The sequence below is a fragment of the Tursiops truncatus genome, chromosome 16 (assembly GCF_011762595.2).
Source record: "Tursiops truncatus isolate mTurTru1 chromosome 16, mTurTru1.mat.Y, whole genome shotgun sequence".
In the NCBI taxonomy this organism is placed as follows: Eukaryota; Metazoa; Chordata; class Mammalia; order Artiodactyla; family Delphinidae; genus Tursiops; species Tursiops truncatus.
Genome location: NC_047049.1, coordinates 34,237,906 through 34,262,548, shown reverse-complemented (window position 1 = coordinate 34,262,548; position 24,643 = coordinate 34,237,906). Strand labels below are relative to the sequence as shown.

The window sequence follows — 24,643 nt, the reverse complement described above, 5'->3', positions numbered from 1 at the left end:
TTATAATAAAACATTTAATCTTTGATAATTTTGCCTGCCATAGAATATAGATTTAAAATGAATATTTGCCTTGATAGAAAGTTGTTTATAGATTATTTAAAATTTCTTTTTGCAAATTTCATTGAGCAGAGGCATTCAAAATCAGAGTCATGGAAATAGGCATTTATTTGTTGTGAAGGTTCAGAGAGAGTTTCAGTAACTTTAACATCACAATCAGTTATAAAGATGAAAATACGTCAAAGAGCATTCTTAGGGTTATGTATGGGATGTATAAGGGAAGTCATTTTATGGGGAAGGGATTTGGGGTCTGACTTAGTGTTAGAACTTTAAGAAAACCAGCTGTCAGAAAATTTTTTTTTTCTCCCTTTTGTCCCATTATCTGTGAGTCACTGTTCATCAAATCCTGTAGCAAGGCCTGAAGAATGAATGGGTAAAGACAAGTATTTAGATAGCCTTGAATGGATAAGGAGAAATATTGTGTCAAAAGGTGGGGTGTGTCTATGCACAGTGTATAAAATAAATTGATTTTTGCATGTTTTTTAGAAATAATTTCTGTAAAATCACTCTGTGTGCCATTCAGTATATTGGAAGCAAAAAATGTGTTGTATTACTCTTTTTTTCCCCTTTATTTCGCTGGCTTTAATTACCTCAGATATTTTTCTTGAAACATGTCCTTCTTATACATACCCTTAACTGAAAAATGTGAACGTCACCTCTTAGTGTTTTGTTCTGAAGCAGTTGAAAAGTTTTCATAGTACCCTTAGCCTTCTTGACTGAAAAAGATCTATTTTAGTTATATATATATATATTTTTTTACCAGTTACAGTGATTTTGTGCTTATCAGTGACTGGCTAGTTTTATAAATACTACCCCTTCGAAAAGAAAAAGTAAGAAAAGGAAAAACCCTGCTTATTTCATTTGCCCCCTTATAGCTTTATATTTTCTCGTAAAAGGTTTTTAGAGCTTTGCTTTCTAAGTTTTTAGCTCTTTGTGAAAGAAAAATAATCCCAGAAGTAAAATACGAGTCTCTCTGCAGTTTATTAATACTTAATGCTCATGCTTAACTTTGGGACCTTGCTTGCTTTCCTTTCCTCATTAGATGACATTTAAAGGTGTATTCTCTAAATCTCCCCTCATATAGGATTGGGCACAATTAATATAACCTTGCCCCTTTTCACCCTTCATCTTGTTTGAAGTACCCATTTATTCTGGATATGAAGCTGCCTTCCTTTTGTTATCTGTGGCATCCATTTGCCTCATTGAACCTGATGAGTACTGTGGTGGAAGGGCTAGATCTTCTACCATGTGGACTGCTGGTGGTAGTTACTGGTTTCTTTGCCTTTTTAAAATCTTAGGATTTTTCTGTATCTCAGAACAAGGGACACAGTTTTCCATTTCTCCCCACTTATTCCAGGTATAAGGCATTGTGGTTTTATTCCAAACTGTTCGTTGGATAAGTGGCAGAACTGGGATTTGAATCGTGGGGCTGTGGCTCTGGAATTTGTCCCATTATGCTATTTATCTTTACAAGCTCTTTCCTCAGAGATCTTATTGCTGTATCTGTCACTTCTATACGAATGACTCATATATCTATATATCTTTCGTCTCAAATTTCTCCTGAACGTCAGATCTCTATTTCAATTATCCTTTTTGGTCTCCCCCAGCTTTCCTGTTCCTGCCACTAATAAACTTGTCATCTTTTCTCAATAACATTTCTTCCACTAGTTATTCCCATATCTTTTAATGATATCTTCATTTCTAAAATTCAGAGTCTCAGAATCCTTTCATTTCCTTGACATTTCATGGAATTACTATATCGTGGTGTTTTACTTCTGCAGCGTTTCCCCCAACTTCTTTCTAGTCTTAGATTGTAGTTCAGGTGTGAAAGTTCTCTGAAAGTTTCCTTCCATTTTACTTCATGCTTCACACTGCTGCCAGACTAATCTCTCTAAAGCATAGCTCCAGTCCCATCACTTTCTTGACCCAAGACTTTCATGGCTGAGCTGTAATTCAAGGGTCTCCACAATATTAGCTGTATCTTCCACTGTTCTCTTAAGTGTACCCTGAATTACAACCAGGCTGTTTTACTCACTGCCCTAAATATAGTCTCCTTTTATTGCTGTTCTCTTCTTATTCCCTCTTCCAGATGTATCTCCCCCTTTTCCTTTTTACCACCTCATCACCAGTATTGAAATTTTTTTCTACCATTAAGGTCCAGCTCATACACCATTTCTTTTAGAAAGCCTTCTCAGTATTATACAGTTGGGGATGTAGTGTTTGTTGCCTCCATTCCCACTCCCCAAAGCACTTTGTATGTCTTTTCTGACATGTGTCTTATTGTATGTATCCATGCATGTACAATACTTGTATTGGACCCTATATTCTAGTTGTGTGTTTGCCTTACCCTTTCACTCCACCTCCATAGCAAGTTCCTTATGAGTAGAGGTTAGATTATCTCCTGGGACCCTACCATAAATCTTTCTTCATAGGTGCTTAATATGTACATTTACTGACTCAGACTTATACATATGAAGAAACATTTTAGAATAAGCATTATATTTTTGTTATTTTAGGCTTGATCGTCTTTTTATCTTACTGGATACTGGCACTACTCCAGTTACAAGAAAAGCTGCTGCACAGCAACTTGGAGAAGTGGTGAAGCTTCATCCCCACGAGCTAAATAATCTCTTATCTAAAGTAAGAACTCTTTTTTGTTTTCTTTTAGTATAATACAATTGTAGAAATTTATCCATGGGCAGGAACATAAAAGTAGAGAAAGAAATTGTCTTATTAGTGACACTTCGTGGTCTTCAAATTCCATTAAATATCTCGATATTTCTCCAGATATTTTAAAATTTTTGCTATTTTTGTTTGTCACAAGGTTTAAAATATTTTGTTTTTTGCATCAAGTTTGTTTGACAATATAGAACCTTTGGCCTGTGGCACAGATTTGAATCTGATCCAATTTGGTAACAAAGTAAGTTGTTAATCTAGTTTTTTAGTGGTCTGACTTGTTCTTAGCAGCTAATAATTATACTAGTTGGCAGTCTTCAAATGGATGAGTACTCATGGGTAATGGTGGAAATATATGAGAAGCTAGTTGTTACATTCTTAGTTATTAGCTCTTTGGAAGTGGAGCCTTTCTGCTTTGGTGGATAAGTATTTTCATAATCCTAGCCCATGTTCTTTCCCTAAGCAATGCTTTATTTTTACTGAACTCTGTGGGCTTGTAGAAGTGTGACTGTATGATAGTAAGTAGCAAATTCCATGTATTTAATTCTCTGGCATGCAAAGTAAAAACAGGAGTGCTTTGTATCTGTGTTTAGGGGGGTGGGAGCGGTGGATAGAGGATAAGGTGGGAAGCACTATGATAGCCCAGATATAGGAAGACTCAATATATCCCTGTTCCCACCAGTCTTATCTCATCCTTTCATTCTGATTTGTCCCTCCCTGCTTCCTATGAGTAGGAGTTCTAAGCCCTTTGTCATCATACACAAACCTGCACTCTATTGTTCCTATCATAGGGGCTAACAGCGATTCTCATTCCAATGCACTCCCCACTTAGATACTATCAGAACTTTCTAACCAAGATGTCGATGAAGAGGTAGTGATTTGGCATCTACAGGCTCCATATTCTCAGAATGGAGAAGGGTGCGTATGAGGCAATACCATACTCATGTGAAAGGTGTGGGGATAGAGAGGTATACCCATTTATTCTCATCCCAAGGGAAGAGATGGAGGACTGAATGAGCTGAAACTGGAAACAATGAACAAGACTAACTTGTGCTGAACTGAGAAAAGGTTTCCAGACTTCCAAGTTAGTTCTGGTCTTCTTAACTCAGACCCCACCATATGGCTGCCATCAAGTAATTCCAAAAGAGGCAAAGTTTGTTTTCAGCACCTTCTGACCTCCTATGCCCTCTCTGCCCTCGTGTTTTCCTATTGCCTTTGGTTTTATTTTTTAAAAAACAGCTTTATTGAAATATAATTTACATACCGTACAATTCACCCAGATAAAGTGTACAATTCAGTGATTTTTAGCATATTCACAGATATGTGCAACCATCACCACAATCTAATTTTAAAACATTTCTATCACCCCAAAAAGAAACTTCATGCCTATTTACCAGTCACTGTCCATCACTCCCCCTCCCATAGCCAGTCCTAGGCAACCCCTAATCTACCCTCTGTCTATAGATTTGCTTATTTTGAACATTTTATATAAATGTGTGACCTTTTGTGATTGGTTTTTTCACTTAAAGTATTATTTTTAGGGTTCATTCATATTGTAGCATGTTTTGTTTTCCATTCTTTTTTATCGCCAAATATTGTTCCATTGTATGGATATGGATAATGCTGTATGGATATAGCACATTTTATTTATCTCTTCATCAGTTGATGGACATTTTGGTTGTTTCCACTTTTTGGCCTGTTATGAATAAAGCTGCTATGAAAATTTGTGTGCAAGTTTTTGTGTGGATGTATGTTTTCATACGTGGGTGTATACCAGAGAGCAGAATTGCTGGGTCATATGGTAACTGTGTTTATTTAACTTTATGAGGAACTGCCAGACTGCTTTCCAAACTGGCTCCACCATATTACATTCCCAACAGCATGTATGAGATGTTGGATTTCTCCACATACTCGCCAACACTTAACTATTAACTGACTTTGTTTATATCCGTACCAGTGAGTATGAAGTGATATTGTAGTTTTGATTTGCATTTTTCTGATGACTAATGACATTGAACATCTTTTCATTTTTTTATTGACCATTTCTATATCTTCTTTGGAGACCTGTCTGTTCAGATCCTTTGCCCATTTTTAAGTGGGCTATGTGTTCTTTTATTAATGGGGTGTAGGAGTTCTTTATATATTTTAGATACAAGCCCCTTATCAGGTATGGGGTTTGCAAATATGTTCTTCTAGTCTGTGGATTGTCTTTTCACTTTCTTGATGGTATCCTTTGAAGCACAAAAGTTATAAATTTCAGTGAAGCCGAATTTATCTTTTTTTTCTTTTTTTAAATACATCACTTGTGTGCTCTTGAGATCATATCTAAGAAACCTTTGCCTAACCCAAGTTTACAAAGGTTTATCCCCATGTTTTCTTCTAACAGTTCTATAGTTTTAGCTCTTATTTTTAGGCTTCTGGTCTGTTTTGAGTTAGTTTTTGTGTCTTGTGTGAGGTAGGGATTTTAAGTCATTATTTTGTTGCTCTAGTACCATTTGCTGAAAAAACCCCTTTTTTCCCATTGAATTGTCTTGGCACTGTTGTTGAAATCTGTTGACCATAGACACATAGTATTATTTTTGGACTCTAAATTCTATTCCATTGATCTATGTATCTGTCCTTCTGCCAGTACAATGCTATCTTGATTATTGTTGCTTTGTAGTAAGTTTTGAAATCAAGAAGTGTGAGGCTGCCAACTTTATTATTCTTTTTCAAGATTCTTTCGATGATTATGGGTCCCTTACATTTCCATATAAATTTTAGGATTAACTTGTCAATTTCTGAAAAAAAGCCAGCTGGGATTTTGATAGGAATTGTATTGAGTCTGTATTCAATTTAGGGGGTATTACTATCTTAACGATATTAAGTCTTCCAATCCATGGACATGAGATGTTTATTTAGGTCTTATTTAATTTCTTTCAGTAGTATTTTGAATTTTTTTGTAGTCTTCAATATACAAGTCTTGTACTTTTTTTGTTAAATTTATTAAGTATTTTATACTTTTTGATACTATTATAAATGAGATTATTTTCTTAATTTCATTTTCAGATTGTTGAAAGTGTACAGAAATACAGCTGATTTTTGTATATTGATGTTACATCTTGCTCTCTTGCTGAACTCATCTTTTCTACTAGTTTTATAACTCTGTATTAAGTAATGGGACTTAATGAATAATATGCACTTTGCTTTTTACTATGTTAAAAACTATGTTATTTTTAAAATGCACTTAAGCATTCTGTTTTGGCCACTTTGAAAAAACAATATTTTTTGTTATATAACTATTTAATTTTTAATTTTTTAAGGTGTTGATATATTTAAGGAGTACAAATTGGGATACCCGGATTGCAGCAGGACAAGCTGTTGAAGCTATAGTGAAAAATGTACCTGAATGGAATCCAATGCCAAGAACCAAACAAGGTGCTTTTAAGTGGAAAAGTCGGTTGCAGTAAAAACTACACATTCTATATTTTAGTAATTTCACTTTTAAAGACTTAATTTTCATGCTTTTTAGGTGCAGTCTTGTCAGGAAATAATAATGAATACTGTGATTTTTCACCATGTTTTAAAAAACATACTAGACAAAATGTTTTCTCATATATGTTTTATTTATTTTTCTTTATTTTTTAAATTAATTTTTATTGGAGTATAGTTGCATTATCTCACATATATTTTAAATTATTCTACAGTATGCTTGATTTAGAGATTATTACTTCCCTCAAGGATTAATGTTCTAAAAAAAGAAATCAATACAATGTAAATATTTGAAACAGTCTATTTATTCTTGTTGCTGAGAAAATAGTGTAATTGTTTACTAAATTTAAGCACGATTATGTGTGGATATTTGGAGGGGTCAGTGTTTAGTGTTTTTTATGTGTCTTTTAGATGTCTTTTAGTGGAAATTACTTGTTTTCTGACTGCCTATTATATATGACATTTAAAAATGAATGTATGCTTTTACAAATAGATAAAGGTATACATTTTAATTAAGTGAGAATTTAATATGGTACAAATGCATTTCGTTTTCAAGTCACTTTGATAACATGACTTTTATCATATGTCTTAGCTCGTCTAAAATTTTTGCTTTAATTTGCCTCACCTATTATTTTGAGGGATTGTGTTAATTTGTCTTCTCTCATCAAAAGAAATATATAACCAGAAGAAGTTATAACTTGTTTTAGAAAAGAACCTTTTCCATTCCAGCCTATTACTCAAATTCTTTTCAAAACACATTTTTAAAAAAAAATTTTTTTTGTCCTTGCTGCGCAGCTTGTGGGATCTTAGTTCCCTGACCAGGGATTGAATTCACAACCCCTGGAGTGAAAGGGTGGAATCCTAACCACTGGACCACCAGAGAATCCCCCAAAAAACTTTAAAGTAGTTACAGTAGCATTAAAATATATAGTAAGGTTACTTGTTATCATTAGAAAACTTTAAGATATTCATAGCAGTTCCCTTTCAGTTTAGCAATTATACTTTAGTTTACAGATGAATTATATGCAAATGCCAGTTAAACGAACTATTAAGTCAGTGAACAATTACAGTACATTTAAAAATTTACAATGCCATAACCTTTTTGGGGGAATACAGAACATTTTATAGATAGTTTTAGACCCCAGTTGGATATTTAATTTTAGCAATTTGCCAGGAGATTGTAATTTGCTTTATATTATGAGAAAAGAGTCCTATTGATTACTTCCTTTATGTCCTAGATATTCCTCAGGTATAGGGAATGATGATGCTCACTAGTTTTATTTATGAATATATTCTATGAATATGTTTATCTTCCAATTTATCACTATGATAAACTACCTTGGTATTTTTTAACTGTTTAACAGATTGCACGATTTTTAACATACGTATTTCAACATGGGGATGCATTTCTTCATATGACATTGTGCTTTCATAGTCAAAAAGTTATACACACACCCACTGACATTCTGATACTTTGTAGTAAGGGAGCCACCTACTAAATAATTTTTTCATAAATAATAGTTGATCATAAGTAAATTCACAGTAGCTTTTCTACTTCTTCCACATTTTACTTTTCTTAAAATACCCTCCCCCCTGCTCCCCCTGAAGTGATGCTATTTTCTTTCGTTCTATACTTTGGCTATATAATCAAATGTTTTTAAACCTAATCTAGAAACTACTTCAGAAGGTGCTATGGAAGATTCATCTACTACAGATCGATTGAATTTTGACAGATTTGATATATGTAGATTATTACAACATGGGGCATCACTTTTGGGATCTGCTGGTGCAGAATTTGAAGTACAAGATGAAAAATCAGGTATGTAGTAGTAGTCCTACAGAAAAAAGTCTGAAATGCATGCATTCAGACCAGTTTGTTACTTGGCGTGCTATGTTATCAGTCATGCAAAATCTAATAGATGTCATGAAATGCAAATTCACTGAAGTTTTCAGTTTGAGGTGTGGGGCATGCAGGTGGGGAAGGTAACCAGAAGCACTTTGTCTAAAGCTACTACAGGAATATTTTTCTTCCCTTAGTTGAATATGTACTATATATGTATATGTGCACCATTAATAGATACATATTAATATTTCAGTATTTCAATATAGAAATTGTAAAGTGGTACCCAAGAGCTTCAGTTGAATAGATTTTAAAAGCCAGGATTAGTACAGATTGTGGTAATGTTTTCACAATTCTGGAAATTTAAGAGGCTATGATAGTTTCCTTTTTATCATATGTTTTAAACATTTAAATAATTGGATCTACTTAGGCTGATGACCAAAGCAAAAACTAAAAATGAAAAATAAGTCTTAGATAGGTAATTGTCCCATTATCTTTAAACTTACAGAATCCATCTGGATATAAATAAATGTTTTGGCCATTCAAGATTGATGCCTTGAGTGGAAAAAACCTTGATGTTTTTAATGGATTTCTGTAAGTAAATAAGTTGCTTTTTTGACTAAAACCAAAACAGAACAGTGTTTTGTTTTGTTGATAATTTATTATTAGTCAAAGCATATCTGTCTAAGTTAATGAAATGATCTTCAATTTGTTTATTTAAAAAAATGTCAAATACCCATTTCTTCTTTCCTAATATACTTTGTATTGAAAGATCTAGTGTCATTATTTATGGAGAGAATTAAGAGGAGAACTTGCTTAAGTTCCAGAAAAGCACAGTTTTTTTTTTAATAAGGGAGGTAGAAGTCTTCAGAAACTTTCCAATTTGAAAAAGTTATCTCTAAGTTTACTAATTAGTAAGTTTACTAATCTTACTAGTGTACCCATGGACATGATGAGAGATCATTGGCCCTTATCTAAGGATAAAAGTCAGTGTCACTTTTGTCACTTACAAAAAAGTACGTGTTTGGGTCGTATCTTAAAGATTCTGATTTAATAGATCTGTGGAGAGTTTTGGGAAATTGTATATTAAAAGAAAAAGCCCCACAGGTGACTGATATGTAAGCAGGATTGGGAACCCCAGTTTTCTTGGAATTCAGTTTTTAATGCTGATAAGTCATAGCATGCTGAAGAGTGCTCATTAAAACCCTCTAATTAGGTTTTCTTTAAATATCTGCTCATCTGTGTTGGTCTCTACATATTTATAAATTACACATATTATGATTTGCATAGGTGCCAGTCTGAGTTTCCTTTGCAGTTGGTTATTTTCCCCAATAGTACTTTCCCTGGAATGAGAGGATGGATTTTAGGCTCTTTGTAAGTGTACTAAACTTATAATCCAGTAGCCTTCGTTTTGGATGCCTAGTGTTTTTCCCTCTGGGTAGAGTAGCCTTAAATTTTTTTTTTTAATGTAGCTTTAGAGAGATATAATTCATATACGATAGAAATCCCCATTTTAAAAGTGTCCAATTCAGTGGCTTTTAGTAGATTCACAATTGTGTGTAGTTAATTTTAGAACATTGTCTCAAGAAGAAACCCTGTATCCTTTAGCAACCACCCTACATCCTTCCCTTCTCTTCCCATCCCTAAGGACCATTAATTTACTTCCTGTAGCTATAGATTTGCCTACTATGGACATTTCATATAAATTGAATCATATAATATGTATTCTTTTGTGACTGGCTTCTTTTTACTTAGCAGAATATTTCCAAGATTTATCCATATTGTAGTATATATATTAGTACTGTTTTCATTTTTTTCGTAAGTAGTAGTTACTACTGTTACAGGGTGTATCAGTTTTTAAATTGTGATAGAATATAGATAACATAAAATTTACCATCTTAATCATTTTTAACTGTACAGTTCAGTAGTATTAAGTACATTCATATTGTTGTACAGCCAATCTCCAGAACTCTTTTCATCTTGCAAAACCGAAACTTTATACCCATTAAACAGCAATTCCATTCCTTTTCCCCCTCACTCCCTGGCAACCACTGTTTTACTTTCTGTCTCTGAATTTGACTACTCGAGGTACTTCATATACATGGAATCATACAATATTTGTCCTTTCGTGACCGACTTATTTCACTTAACATAATCTTTCATGTTCACCTATGTTGTTGTATGTGTCAGAATTTCCTTCTGTTTTAGGGCTGAATAATATTCCAGTGTATGTTTATACCACATTTTGTTTATCCATTCATCCATCAGTGGACACTTGGGTTGCTTCTACCTTTTGCTTATTGTGAATAATGCTACTATGTACGTGGGTGTACAAATATCTGTTTGAATTCCTGCTTCCAGTTCTTTTGGATTTATGCCAAGAATTGGCATTATAGGATCATATGGTAATTCTGTTTTTGATTTTTTTTTTTAGAACTGCCATACTGGCAGTTCCATGGTGGCTGTTCCATTTTACATTCCCATCAACAATCTATGAGGTTTCCATTTTCTCCACATAACCTTGTCAACGCTTGTTATTTTCTGGCTTTTTTGGCAGTAGCCATATTGGTAGGTGTGAAGTTATTTTATTTTCTGGCTGAATAACATTCCATTGTATGAATATCACATTTTGTTTATTCATTCATAGGCTGAAGACATTTGGGTTGTTTCCACTTTTTTGGCTATTATGCATAATGCTGCCAATAAATGTTCATGTAGAGATTTTTGTGTGGGTGTATGTTTTCATTTCTCCTATGTAGATACATAAGAGTGGACTTGGTGGGTCATATGGTAACTATGTTTTACCATTCGAGGAACTGCCAGACTGTTCTCCAAACTGGCTTCACCATTTCACATTCCTCTAGCAGGATACAAGAATTCCGATCTCTCCACATCCTTGCCAACGCTTGCTTGTTATTAACTGACTTTGACTATATCCATACCAGTGACTGTGAAGTGATATCTCATTGTAGTTTTGATTTGCATTTTTCTGATGACTAATGATGTTGAACATATTTTCATGTGTTTATTGACCATTTCTGTATCTTCTTTGGAGACCTGTCTATTCAGGTCCTTTGCCCATTCTTAAGTGGGATATTTGTTCTTTTATTAATGAGATATAAGAGGTCTTTATATATTCTTTGTACAAATCTCTTATCTGATATGTGATTTACAAATATTTCCTCCTATTCTGTGCATCTTTTCACTTTCCTGATGGTAACCTTTGAAGCATAAACGTTTTTAAGAAGTCCAATTTATCTTTTTCTTTTGTTTCTCGAGCTTTTTGATGTCATATGTAAGAAGCTATTGCCAAATCTAGGGTCATTTACCCCTGTGTTTTCTCTAAGAGTTTTATAGCTGTAACTCTTACTCTTAGGTATTTGATCTGTTTTGAGTTCATTTTTGTATGTTGTGAGGTTAAGGATCCAACATCATTCTTTACATGTGGCTATCCTGTTGTCTCAACACCATTTGTTGAAAAGATTCTTCTTTCCCCACTGAATTTTCTTTGCACCCTTCATGAAAACCAGTTGGCGGTAGACATATAGTTTTATTACTGGACTCTCAGTTCTATTCAATTGATGTCTTTCTTTAGGCCAGTACCTCTTTGTCTTGGTCACCATTGCTTTCTGGTAATTTTTAAAATAAAGAAGGAGGGTGGGAGGGAGGGAGACGCAAGAGGGAAGAGATATGGGGATATATGTATATGTATAGCTGATTCACTTTGTTATAAAGCAGAAACTAACTGACTAAATAAAAATTTAAAAAATAAAAAAATAAAATCAAGAAGTATGAGCCTTCAACTTTGTTGTTCTTTTTCAGGATTATTTTGGATATTCTCAGTCTCTTGCATTTCTATATGAATTATAGGATCAGTTTGTCAGTGTCTGCAGAAAGCCAGCTGATATTTTGATAGGAATTGTTTTGAATCAGTATATCAATTTGAGAAGTATTACTGTCTTACTATGAGGTATTATGATCTGTGAACATGGAATGTTTTTCCATTTGTTTAGATCTTTAATTTTTTTCACTAGTATTTTGTAGTTTTCAGAATATAAGTTTTAAGTTTTACTTTTGATGTTATTGTTAGTAGAATTATTTTCTTAATTTTATATACAAGTTGTTTGTTTCTTTAAATCGTTTTCTTCCCCTCCCTGTTCTTTTTTTAAATTTTATTTTAAGAAGATGTTGGGGGTAGGAGTTTATTAATTAATTTATTTATTTTGCTGTGTTGGATCTTTGTTTCTGTGCGAGGGCTGTCTCTAGTTGTGGCAAGCGGGGGCCACTCTTCATCGCGGTGCGCTGGCCTCTCACTTTTGCGGCCTCTCTTGTTGCGGAGCACAGGCTCCAGACGCGCAGGCTCAGTAGTTGTGGCTCACGGGCCTAGTTGCTCTGCGGCATGTAGGATCCTCCCAGACCAGGGCTTGAACCCATGTCCCCTGCATTAGCAGGCAGATTCTCAACCACTGTGCCACCAGGGAAGCCCCACCCCTCCCTTTCTTTAGATGAGGGAACTTTGTATAGCTTTATCTTTGAATTCACTTATAAAACTATTATAATTTACCCTTTGCAAGTGTATTATTCTATTTTTTTAATAGTTTCTGTTTCTCTAATGAGGTATTCTATCTTTTCATCATTGTGACAATATCCTCCTTTACATTTAGCATTGTTATATTAGCTGCTTAAAAAATCTTGTCTTCCACTTCCAACATCTGGGTCGTCTCAGTGTTGATCTCCATTAATTGTCTTCCTTTTGGGAATGGGTTACATTTTCTTGATTTTTTGTATGTCAGTTAATTTTGGATTGTATTCCTCACATTATAAATGTTTATACCACAGGCTGGATTCTGTTATATTCTTCCAAAGAATGTTTTGATTTGTTTGGTTTAGTTAGTTGTTTTTGCTTACTTGTTTTAATAAGCATTTAATTTGGTGAAACTCAAACTCAGTCTCCTTTGTACTGGGCAACAACTCAAATCCCAATTCAATTTTTAGCTTTAGTTGGACTGTTTGGAGTCTGCCCTGTGCATGCATAGTTCAGAGGTCAGCCAGAGATTTGGCTGAGTTTACAGAATTTGGGCTTTCTCTCTGGTTCTCTCCTTTCTGGGTTTTTTCTCTCTACTTCCCAGTGGCTATAGTGATCTCTGACTCTCCTCTAATTCTGCAACAGACAGACTGGGTTTTTACACAACTTTTAAATGTAGGGCGTGGCTGCCCTACATACCACGGACTGGGTCTACCTTTAGGCTAAAAACATTCAAAAATGGGAAACTCACCTAATGCCATGTACTTCTTCCAGGTATTGATAACTCCTCCAAGTATATGCCTACTTTTGATCTCTTTCCAGTGCCTTCAGGTGGTTGTTTATTATATTTTAGCTAGAATTTGTTATCTGTGGAGGAGTAGTCCAATAAGAACTTAATCAGCTATTATTGGAAGTTAATCATTATAGAACCATCTCTTGCAACTTAGCTAGTTTAAGCCCAAATTTTTATTTTTAAAATGATACCTTTTGATCTATTTTCCACTGAAATATTGGGAGATTTTTCTTGGGACATTCAAAATCTACTTTTACGCCTTTGTCGTTGTTATTTGGGCTATCAGGACTGTGTCATCTCAGAATACATAAAGGCCACACTTGGAATAAGCATGTATTTGTTGAGATCTTTTTCTGTAAAATAAAATCTAGATTTTTGTTTTAAAGCCTGGTTAGAGCTCTCAGAGAATGTATGAGATTAGCTATAAAATAATAAGATTGGTTTATTTTCATAGGAATAGATCTCATTATATATATACTTGATAATTGACAGTAGGGCAATGGGGTAATCTCAGTGAATTTTTGTTAGCTAGAGTGTTTTGTTAGCTAGAACACTGTTTTCCAAGATCCAGTAAAATATTTACTCTATTAGGTAATAAAGTTTATGACATGTTCAGAGATTGTGAGTGTGGTTTGTTTTATTATCAAGAGAGGTATTCTAATGGTTAATTTTTTTTTAAATTTTAATCGAGTCTGATCTTCACGTATTAGAAAACTGCTTAACTGATTTGAAGAAAATGTATTTCTTCTTTGTTTAAAGGTGAAGTGGATCCTAAAGAGAGGATAGCACGCCAACGAAAACTATTACAGAAGAAACTTGGCCTTAATATGGGAGAAGCTATTGGAATGAGCACTGAAGAACTCTTTAATGATGAAGATTTGGATTATACCCCAACTTCAGCAGCGCTTGTAAACAAACAACCTGTAGGTAAAACCTCTGGTTGGTTGATTGCAAGTAATAATACAGGGGGTTTGCTTTATTTTGCTATGCAATTGGAATTTTAAAAAATGCGTTTTTTAATTCTACTCATTGTTGCTTAGTGTCACCATAATTTAGTGTCTTCATAAGTTGGATTTCTAGTGATAGATTCTAAGGAGACAGAAGTTGCCACCTACCTCATAGACATTGGACTATTAGATAAAAGGTATGGTACATCTTTTAGGAGACACTGGTGTTGAAAAATCCTAGTTGCATCAATTGCTCTTTCTTTGTTCTTCAATGAAGCACAAAAAAATATTTCAGAGGGTGGGAGATAGTAAGGGCTATCATAGTCAGATATGATGATACTAGAAATCTTTACAGCTATGATTCTTTTATTTGAGAAAGTAACAAACATGGTGAAAACTTTCAAACAATGCAGAAGGGCACACAATAGGAAGCAACGCTTTTTAAGTTATTTGTGCATTTTTCCTGAAATTTTCTCTGTATACGTAAGTTCTTTTAAGCCATGTTCACCTTGTCTCACTTCATATGGCTTCATATATCAGTATATACAGATTGATCACATTCTTTTTTGACAGCTTCATGCTATTTATATGGCTGTACCATAATTTTGCTCTGTATTTTTCCTGTTCCTCTGTTTTTCCAGTTCCCAATGGATGCCTGTATGCTTCTTTTTTTTATACCATAGACTCTTTTTAAGCTCCAGTAAAAGCTATGGCTCTTTCCTCAGAAAAATTCACATACATTTGAGATATTACCTTTCAGGGAGTTTAGCGCTCTTTCCTCCTGCCCCTGCAATATCCTTTTAGGGATCTGTGGGTCCCATTAAGAATTCCTGCTTTACATGAAACCCATATCTTCTCATTCCGTTGGCCTTTCCCTTTGCTTAAGAGGAGAAGGGTTCTATTTGCCTTTATACCAGTTGCCCTCTAAACCATTAGAATTTATAAACTAAATTTTTTGGCATTGAGGGGTATGTGATGATGGAACTTTTGCCTGCAAGGGGGCAAAAAAGGCAGATTCTGGAGGGAAAAAGAAGAGTACAGAGGCAGAAAATATAATAACAACCAGGAAGTAAGAGAAAGAAATGGGGTACAAAGGGATGCATAAGATATAAATAAAGAAGACAGGACTTTTCTGGTGGTGCAGTGGTTAGGAATCCGCCTGCCAATGCAGGGGACACGGGTTTGAGCCCTGGTCTGGGAAGATCCCACAAGCCGCATAGCAGCTAATCCCGTGCGCCACAGCTACTGAGCCTGCACTCTAGAGCCCATCAGCCACACCTACTGAGCCCATGTGCCACAGCTACTGAAGCCCACGCACCTAGAGCCCGTGCTCTGCAACAAGAGAAGCCACTGCAATGAGAAGCCCATGCACTGCAACGAAGAGTAGCCCCCACTCACCACAGCTAGAGAAAGCCTGCGCGCAGCAACAAAGACCCAATGCAGCCAAAAATAAATGAATAAATAAATAAGTAAAATTTTAAAAAATAAGGAAGACAATAGAATAAAATAAAGGAAAACAAAAATGTAGTAATGTGATCACGGTGTGGTATTTCGACATGGTGTAGGGAAATGAATGGGTAGGTGTATTAGAGAAAATGGGCTATAGACAGAATAGTTGGATATGGGATGGCAGCAGCAAATTTAAGGTTTGCAGGATCCAAGTTTGGTTGCTTTAGATGTCACGGACCTTTGGGAAGAGTTGCTGAGGTTAGTTGTTGCCATAGGGTCATCACTGCTGCATTGCCTTGTGTATATGCCAGTGGTCCCTGGACCAAGTCTGTAGCAGGGCACCCACACCAGTGAGCCTAATTGGTTGTAGAAGTGTAAATTTCAATTGAATCTTAATTGGTTAAGGGCAGAAAGGATTTTTAGTCTTGCACTCAAAGCATTTTTGTTCACATCCTTAATAATGTCTCCCGTTAATGCAAAAGAGATCAAAAACAGTATGCCGTGAGTGATTAAGAGGGAAAAAACATATAGGCTAAGTTAACTATAGGACGCTGGCCCAGTTACTAAAACTATATGGCTATAGTTATTTTTATTTTTTTCAGTAGAAGATGATTATCATTGTTTAAAAATTGACATTCTTTATTATAACTTTTGGATGGTAGTATGGTTTTTATTTTGTTTTTGCCTGTGTTGGGTCTTTGTTGCTGTATGCGGCCTTTCTCTAGCTGTGGCGAGCAGGGGCTACTCTTCTTTGTGGTGCATGGGCTTCTCATTGCGGTGCTTCTGTTGTTGCAGAGCATGGGCTCTATGCACGTGGGCTTCAGTAGTTGTGTCTCACATGCTTAGTTGCCCCACGGGCATGTGGGATATTCCCGGACCAGGGATCAAACCCATGTCCCCTGCATTGGCAGGCGGATTCTTAACCACTATGCCACCAGGGAAGTCCTAGTATGGTTATTTTGAAGTCTCACCTCTTCAAAGCCCTCACTGGGGTCAAGATCATACATTTTTGCCTTATCTGTGGCAAATGAGCATTTCCTGGCAATTGAAAGAATAGGGGAGAAGGAAGAAGAGAGTGAAATTATGGTACAGTCATACAGCAGAATAGCATGAAGCTGTCAAAGAAGAATGTAATCAATTTGTGTATAGTGAAATTTACAGACTTTAGTCCTCTTCTGAGGCTGAGACTATGGGTATATATTCTAACTTCAGAAGTTCAAATTCAGAATTCTTTTATTCTTTTAGACTCTCCAGGCAGCTGAATTGATTGACTCAGAGTTTCGAACAGGAATGAGCAATAGACAAAAGAACAAAGCTAAAAGAATGGCCAAGTTATTTGCAAAACAGAGATCCAGGGATGCAGTGGAAACTAATGAGAAGAGGTAATAATCTTTTTCTGCTTATTTAAAACAGTAATGTTGGTTAGCTTATCTGGGTCTGCTTGATTTCTAAAAACATTTTGATGACATTGTCTTTGGCTGTGGAGTACCATTTGGATTGTCTTTCTCAATTGTCAGAGAGTATTTACTATTATTAGTAGACTAGGGACTATTATTAGTTGTCCTAGGGACTAGGACAACTTTCCCAGAAAAATCTACGTATGCACATTTTTTTTTCTTAATAATTATGAGCCCTGAATGAGGATTGAAGATCTTCCAAGGGGAGTGCATTCCAGGTAGCAGGAACCAAGTGTAAATGCCTTAATCATGGAATATTCAAGAAACAGAAAGAAAGGCTGTATGACTGGGATGAATAGACAGAAGCAAGAGTAGTAGAGAATGAAGTCAGAGAGATGGCCTGAGGACTACAAGTTAAGAATACTACATTTATAAACTGGGTATTATATCACCTGTTCCCTGGCTGGGGGCTAATCCAAATAGTGGGTAATAATCCAGGCTTGTTTACCTAATTCTGTTGTAGGAAAGAACTCTGGGGGTAAAATCACTGTCCTCACTTTCTTAATGAGTTCATAAAAATGATACCTGTGTGGCTTGGAGTAGCATTTCTCAAGGAGTGGTTCAAAACAACCCCCTTCATAAACATTTTGAGAAGCTTGTTAAAATGTAGATTCTTGGGCCCCACTTAACTCTTAAATCAGAATCTTTAATGGTGTCCAAGAAATGTTTGAGGAAATGGTGCAATTCATAAACACATGAGATCCTATGAAAATAAGCTTTTGTTGCAGATAACAGAACTTTTTGTTATTCTTTCCATTCATATAAAGCTAAAAAGTTAAGTGTTTACAGCGTTTATTTAAAAGCTAGGCATATGGTGGGGTAAACAATAAACATCTACTTGGTATAAATTTTTACTTGGAGTTGTTTTTTTAAGTATAAAATCTTTATTGATCTTGTTAACTACAGGTTTTTTTTTTTAAGTTAACAGCTCATTAGGATCGTGTAGTAACCTAGTAAGTGTTTTTACTGACTTCTATTCATTTAAGACTTTTACCCAAATATCTGAATATTGGAAATAATAGACCTTATTTTTCAGAGCCCATGACTCATTCATTACACAGATCTTTATTAAATACTTTTTATGTGCCAGATACTGTTCTACGCTCTCATGATACAGTAGTGAATAAAATAGGTAGGAACTCCTGTCTTCGTGGAGCTTACATTCTAGAAGGAAAGATAGATTAGGAATAAGATAAATAATTATTTTAATGGTAAGGGTTAATAAGGAAAAAAGAGGTAAAGCAAGGAACAAACAAGTGAAATGTATTGTGGGGAGGGTGTTTTAAATTTTAGATAGGATGGTCAGGGAGAGATTCACAGAGGTTACTTTTCAGTAAAGATATGAAAGAAGTGAGGATGCTAGCCAGCCCTGGGAACATCTTAAAAAGACATTCCAAATAGAGGGAATAGCAAGGACAAAAGCCTGGAAGTAGAAACATGCTTAACAAGTTCAAAGACAGTAAAATGACCAACCAGTGTGACTAGATTGAATTAGAAATAATTAGAATAATAATAGTCTCCGATTTCTTTCATCACCTACAGAAAAAATGGTTGGCCAAGATTGCACTATTAAGGTGGAAGGTGGGGCCTGGTGGATATCTATAGAAAATAATGCTGTGTATACCTTAACAATGCTAATTCTTTCTTTCTGTTAATAATTCAATAAAGCAGTTACTTGTCTTCTCCTTTGTAATATTTTGTTATTAGTCTAGCCTCTGTTTTTGTTCTTTTAGTCATAAAATTTTCCTCAAATTTTCTGCACACATTTTTCATCTTCTAATAGTCTTATCTCTATATTTTTCAAGAACTAGTAAGATTATAGTGTGTTGCTCAGTATATTAGTTTTTTTCAGGGTACAAAAGCCTAAAAAAAAGTTATGCTGGGCCAGATTTAGGTTGTTAGGCCAAAAGAGTTTAAAATAAAAAGGAGAGGAGCTGGTTGTAGAGAGAAGGGGAAAAAAGAATACATTGTTAAATTTGAGATCCAGTCTGAAAGCAAGACGTCTTTGACCTTTTTACATTTATCAGTAAGAGTAGTAGGATAAAGTTTGCTCAAACATTTTTAAGCAGTTAATCTTAGTTATTTGATACATGAAATTGTAAGTAAACCATATAAGCAGAAAATGGCAAAACATTTGTTAAAATGATGGATTCTCTTACATTCATTGTGGTTAACATTATCCTTTATTCACTTTTTTTAAATGGTGACTTTTTTTTTTTAGCAATGATAGCACTGATGGGGAACCAGAAGAAAAGAGACGAAAAATAGCCAATGTTGTTATTAATCAGTCTGCAAATGATTCCAAAGTCCTGATTGATAGTATTCCAGACAGTTCTGCCTTAATTGAAGAGGTACTATTGAAATGCCATAAAATGTCCTTTGAAATTATTTATAATTTTTTCATACTAATGTGTTAGTAGATGGTATATAATAATGTGTCACTTGAGAGAACTTTTATTATTAAAAATCTAAGTATCTTTACTTCATTAGTAAAAATTGTTAATTATTTAAAAATTTAAAAGCCTGACTATTATTATTAGTCCTACAAATAAATACACCATATTACTTAAATTATTAGCATAAGATAGATCTTTTAAATTAGTAGTAATTCTGTTTTTCTTATTCAGACAAATGAATGGCCTTTGGAAAGCTTTTGCGAAGAACTTTGCAATGACCTTTTTAATCCCTCCTGGGAGGTAGGATTTCTTCATTACAGTTTCTCTCAGCTCTATTTTCTTGGCTAATGATACGAACCATGTCAAGCACAATCTGTTTTGTCAGAGTTCCTGTTGTTGCCCTGTATCCTTCTCAGAACCACTGGTCAGGGCACTTCATATCACTCGCCTCTTAAATAGAAAGCTTTAGACTGATTTTCACCTTTTATACCCCTTTTGACATATTTCTTCGGTGAATTGTTCATTTCTTTTCATTCTTTTAGCTATGATATAAAGAGTTGCATGTCTTCCAGACAGTAAAAATTTCATCTGGAAGTGGACAATTTTGATTAAGACTAGTAGTTTCCAAGCAGTAGCTTAGCCTCAGAAATATTTCTTCAAAGAAAATCTTGAACAGGTCTCATGTAAAAGAGATGAACGTGAAGTTCCTCTGGTTGAAATTGAGGGTTGGTAGTCTCAAACGATTCTGTCTCACTTCATTTGGCCTCTGAGTAATTTTAAAACACTGTTTTGGAATACCCTTTAGCACTCTTTCTGCTCCTTGATGTACTTCTATTTAAAGCTATTCAAGTCTTAAATGGGGTCTTGAATAAGTGGGTGCAGTGTCAGTGGCATGTTTCCTCCCTTCCAGATGACACTGCAGAAGGCTACAGGGCTACAGTAAAGTATTAGTCATGAGACATTTTATTTGAATTGTCTTCCTTTGGTGCTTAACACTGGTAGCTTTGGAACTTAGTATTGATGTATTTATTTCTAAAATATTGGTTTTTGCGCTATAAAGAACATTATATGATGCTTGTCTCTCCTTTCCTGTGGATGATGCTGAATGCAAGTAGAGGTTAGAGGAGTGACAGCCAGGTGGATTAATATCTCAGAAGGAATTTAGAATAGCTGTTTTCTTGCCTTGATTTTTAAAAAAATTCCACATAATCAAAATTGTGAAATAAATATACGTAATTCTTCTTGGACAATAGAAGAAAAACACATTCTTGTGAAGTACTGCTTAGTTCCAATTTCTTAAAAATCTAATATCCCTTTTTCATACTGAAGCAAAGGTAAACACTGTTTCTTAAGCATTTAACCTCTGATATTTGCTTCTTGGTTCTTATTAGGTTCGACATGGTGCAGGCACTGGACTTAGGGAAATCCTTAAAGCTCATGGGAAAAGTGGTGGTAAAATGGGAGACAGCACTTTAGAAGAGGTAAGTGTAAGTGTAGAAAATCAATAATTATCACCAAGTTTCAGTAGGTGGCCTCTTTTTCCAAGACAGGGAAGTAACAGAGCCATGAAGCAGAAATGAGAGGTAAATAATAAGAAACATGGAAAGGTGAACATAAGGAAAAAGATAAAAACGTTAGGAAGAGGTTTATTTATATTATTTATAGACAGGAAGAATGAGTTCAAGGGAAAGATATGTCTGGAGATATTGAGTGGAAAAATATGTAGAAGCATTAGTATTTGAGCAGGATATAAGGGATTAGAATGTAGAGTAAGGTGAATGAAAGGATAGTTTAAAGGTCAGTAAGTAATATGGTGTTAAAATGGAGACACTGGTAATAGGCTAGATAATAGATACATGATAGATATAATTAATATCAGAGCAGCCTTAAGTGGTTTCTTAATTTCTCTTGGAGTGCAAGTAAAATAATAGAATTCATGAATTTTAAAGATTTTGGTACAGTATATCTAATAATCATGGAAGAGAATGTGGTTAATATTAAAGATAGTAATTGGGACTATTCCATATTTTGGTTATTGTTCCTACAGCTAAAATAATCTGTCCCAGTATTTTGTTTCAGTTTACTATAGTATAATAGTTTAGTTTTAGTTTTTGGACCTAATATGTTTCCCTTAATATGTTTTAATACGTTATTAAAAAGTGATCATTTTAACAGATGATTCAACAGCATCAAGAGTGGTTGGAAGACTTGGTTATTAGACTCCTTTGTGTGTTTGCATTAGACAGATTTGGAGACTTTGTTTCTGATGAAGTAAGTATCGCCTAAGGGAGGCTTTACCCAATCAAATTTCAGATTCTTACAAAATAAGTTTTTTTGCAAATGTGAGTTATCTTACTTTCTCATTTGTAGGTTGTGGCACCAGTTCGTGAAACTTGTGCTCAGACATTAGGTGTGGTGTTAAAACACATGAATGAAACAGGAGTTCATAAGACTGTGGACGTGCTGCTTAAATTACTTACACAAGAACAATGGGAAGTTAGACATGGTGGTCTGCTAGGAATAAAATATGCTTTGGCAGTTCGTCAGGTAAACACTTCAGTTTTTGAAGCATGTATGGGAGAGTTTTTTCCCCCTCTTAGTTTATTTTCATTAATTAAATGAATTGGCCCTAGATTCTTAGTGTTACAGGTAAGCCAGTCCTTCAAGATTTGCCTTGTTGAGGTAGTATCATAGAGATAGGTGATGCTAATAAGAACAAATTAAAAGATAGGCTTGGAAACCTGTTTCTGTTTCATAGCAAGACCAGTTCTCGGCGAGATTCCTAGTGTATGATCACAGGAGTAGCCTCTGGGAGCTGCCTTTATTGGGGCGATTGAAAAGAGGGTAGTTTGGAGTAATGAGAAGCAGGAAGAGATGGCTTTCTTTCCCTCTTCTCTCGTATTCCCTTTGTTTGTCAGTGGTGTTGAATGAGAAATAGAAGTTAAGGTTCTAGCACAGGGGTGTGTATGTGTGTATTCACACTGGGAATTCATAGTCCCGCCTTGAAAACATGTTCTGATGTTTCAAGTCACAATGAATAATGAAGTACTTGATACTGGTGTGTTCTTTTTGAAATGAGATTAGTTACATAGGCATCTGTTGATGTTATTTTTTGTTTCCATTTACATGATTCTTTTTAAATAAATATTGGAATTTGTGCTTCCATATGTAAATTTAATAAAAGATGTTTAAGCACAATAATTGTACTATAGAAAATTAATCTGTTTTGATCTACTCTTTTACAGGATGTAATTAATACTTTATTGCCTAAAGTTTTAACTAGAATAATTGAAGGACTCCAGGATCTTGATGATGATGTGAGAGCTGTTGCTGCAGCATCATTAGTACCTGTGGTAGAAAGCCTTGTGTATCTTCAGACACAAAAAGTAAATATTTTTACATTTTCTTCATGTAGAGCCTGTTTACATTTGAGGTGTAGCATGTTAGGAAAAACAGACTTTTTTCGCCATTCTCCATTTTTCTTATGACAAATAACCCTCTGATGCATGGAATCTCGATTATATATTATCCTTGGGAAGAGTGAACTGTGTCTATTTATCTTTCCCTTTCATGTACAGAATATGTAGGGAACTTCCTTGAGAAGGAAGCAACCATCCCTTCTTCATTTCATTCCTGGTTTTTAGGAATATGAGATTTTTGTTTGTTTTGATTTTGGTTTTGGCTTTTGGTTTTTTAATCTGGTTTCATCTTTGAAATGCCTCTTTTAAGATCTATCTGACTTCCTTTTGAATTATCAAAACTGGAACACATGTATTTGGGAGTGTGGCAAGCAGTACTTTGAAAGCTCAGAAACGAAATTTGTCCTTCCATGATGATTAGGAATGTATTAAATATATTAAATTACTTTACTCAGAGAGTCCTGACATGTGTGTCTACACTGTATTGGTTTCAAAGTTTAGTTTTTTACATAAAATAGAGTATTGGATAACTTATTTCCTGAATTCTCCATCCCATTATGAGCCTCATTAGAAAGGGCAGTGCCAAAGTAGAGTTGAGTGGCATTAAAAAGAGGGGTAGAGAATTGTTAAAGGCTTCTTAACTTTGCTCAAAACTGGCATTATCCAGGGTCATTGGGATTGTATATGTTGTTGAATCAGTAGTGACTCCTGAGATACAATTTGGCATGACTCGGGAATATTTCTTGCAAAATTAATAACTTTTCTTGATAACTAATCTTACAGGTACCCTTCATTATAAATACATTATGGGATGCTCTTCTGGAACTAGATGATCTAACAGCTTCAACAAATAGTATTATGACTCTTCTTTCATCCTTGTTAACTTACCCTCAGGTTCAACAATGCAGGTAATTATTTCTATTCAGTGGAATAAAGTAAAAAGTGTTCACATACATTTCCAGATAATTAAGCCTAAAAATACAATAGTCTAGCACCGTTTAGAACAGTACGGTAAGTTGGGGATGCCAAAGACAGTTATTTCCAGGAGGACTTTTCTTCTTGACTGTCTAGCCACCAGCTCTTTTGGGGCGGGAACTTTGGTCATATTCTTGGGTTAGTTTATTTATATAATTCTTCGATTTGTTCATCCTGTAATAGTTAACTTTAGAAATACAATTATTACATATTATTTTCACCTCTAGCCCCAGACTATGGAATTTTAGCCTTTGTGACATTTAGTTAATAGAATTACTGTTGAACATCAGTTTTACTTTTTCCAAAATTTGCTACTCTGTAAACTTTTTCTTTGTGATGTTCACTTCAACTCTTGTTCTTGATTTCAGTAATCAGTCATCAGGAAGGGAATACATAATAATGTAATATAATGTCCAAAGTCAGAGTCTGGGTGAAGCCAAAACATAAACCAAAAATTTAAAGTGTTGTTTATTTTCCTATCCTGATATTTGAAATGAAGCTCAGCTAATTAATGTATTCCCTACCTTTTAGACTGGCTCCTGAATATTATTTTCTATTAATAGTATCCTTGGAGATAGAGAAGAAAATCGTATGCAACTTAAAAAAAAAAATCACAGATGAGAAAGTTATTCTTCTTA

The 24,643-nt window shown here is 34.7% G+C and overlaps 1 protein-coding gene across 3 annotated transcripts in view; it reads left to right on the top strand.

The window, feature by feature from the left end:
- Positions 1–24,643, top strand: part of BTAF1 (B-TFIID TATA-box binding protein associated factor 1) — a 93,437-nt gene that overhangs the window by 9,746 nt on the left and 59,048 nt on the right. The window contains exons 2-13 of one of the 3 annotated variants that reach the window (XM_019943902.3): positions 2,574–2,697; positions 6,036–6,150; positions 7,877–8,023; positions 14,122–14,285; positions 17,004–17,140; positions 19,437–19,566; positions 19,843–19,911; positions 21,003–21,092; positions 21,787–21,882; positions 21,982–22,158; positions 22,857–22,997; positions 23,814–23,938. In XM_019943902.3, coding sequence (XP_019799461.1) covers positions 2,574–2,697; positions 6,036–6,150; positions 7,877–8,023; positions 14,122–14,285; positions 17,004–17,140; positions 19,437–19,566; positions 19,843–19,911; positions 21,003–21,092; positions 21,787–21,882; positions 21,982–22,158; positions 22,857–22,997; positions 23,814–23,938 — 1,515 coding nt within the window. Of the gene's footprint in view, positions 1–2,573; positions 2,698–6,035; positions 6,151–7,876; positions 8,024–8,578; positions 8,639–14,121; positions 14,286–17,003; positions 17,141–19,436; positions 19,567–19,842; positions 19,912–21,002; positions 21,093–21,786; positions 21,883–21,981; positions 22,159–22,856; positions 22,998–23,813; positions 23,939–24,643 lie in introns of those variants that run through there. The other 2 variants (XM_019943975.3, XM_033841599.2) reach the window with 2 other exon arrangements.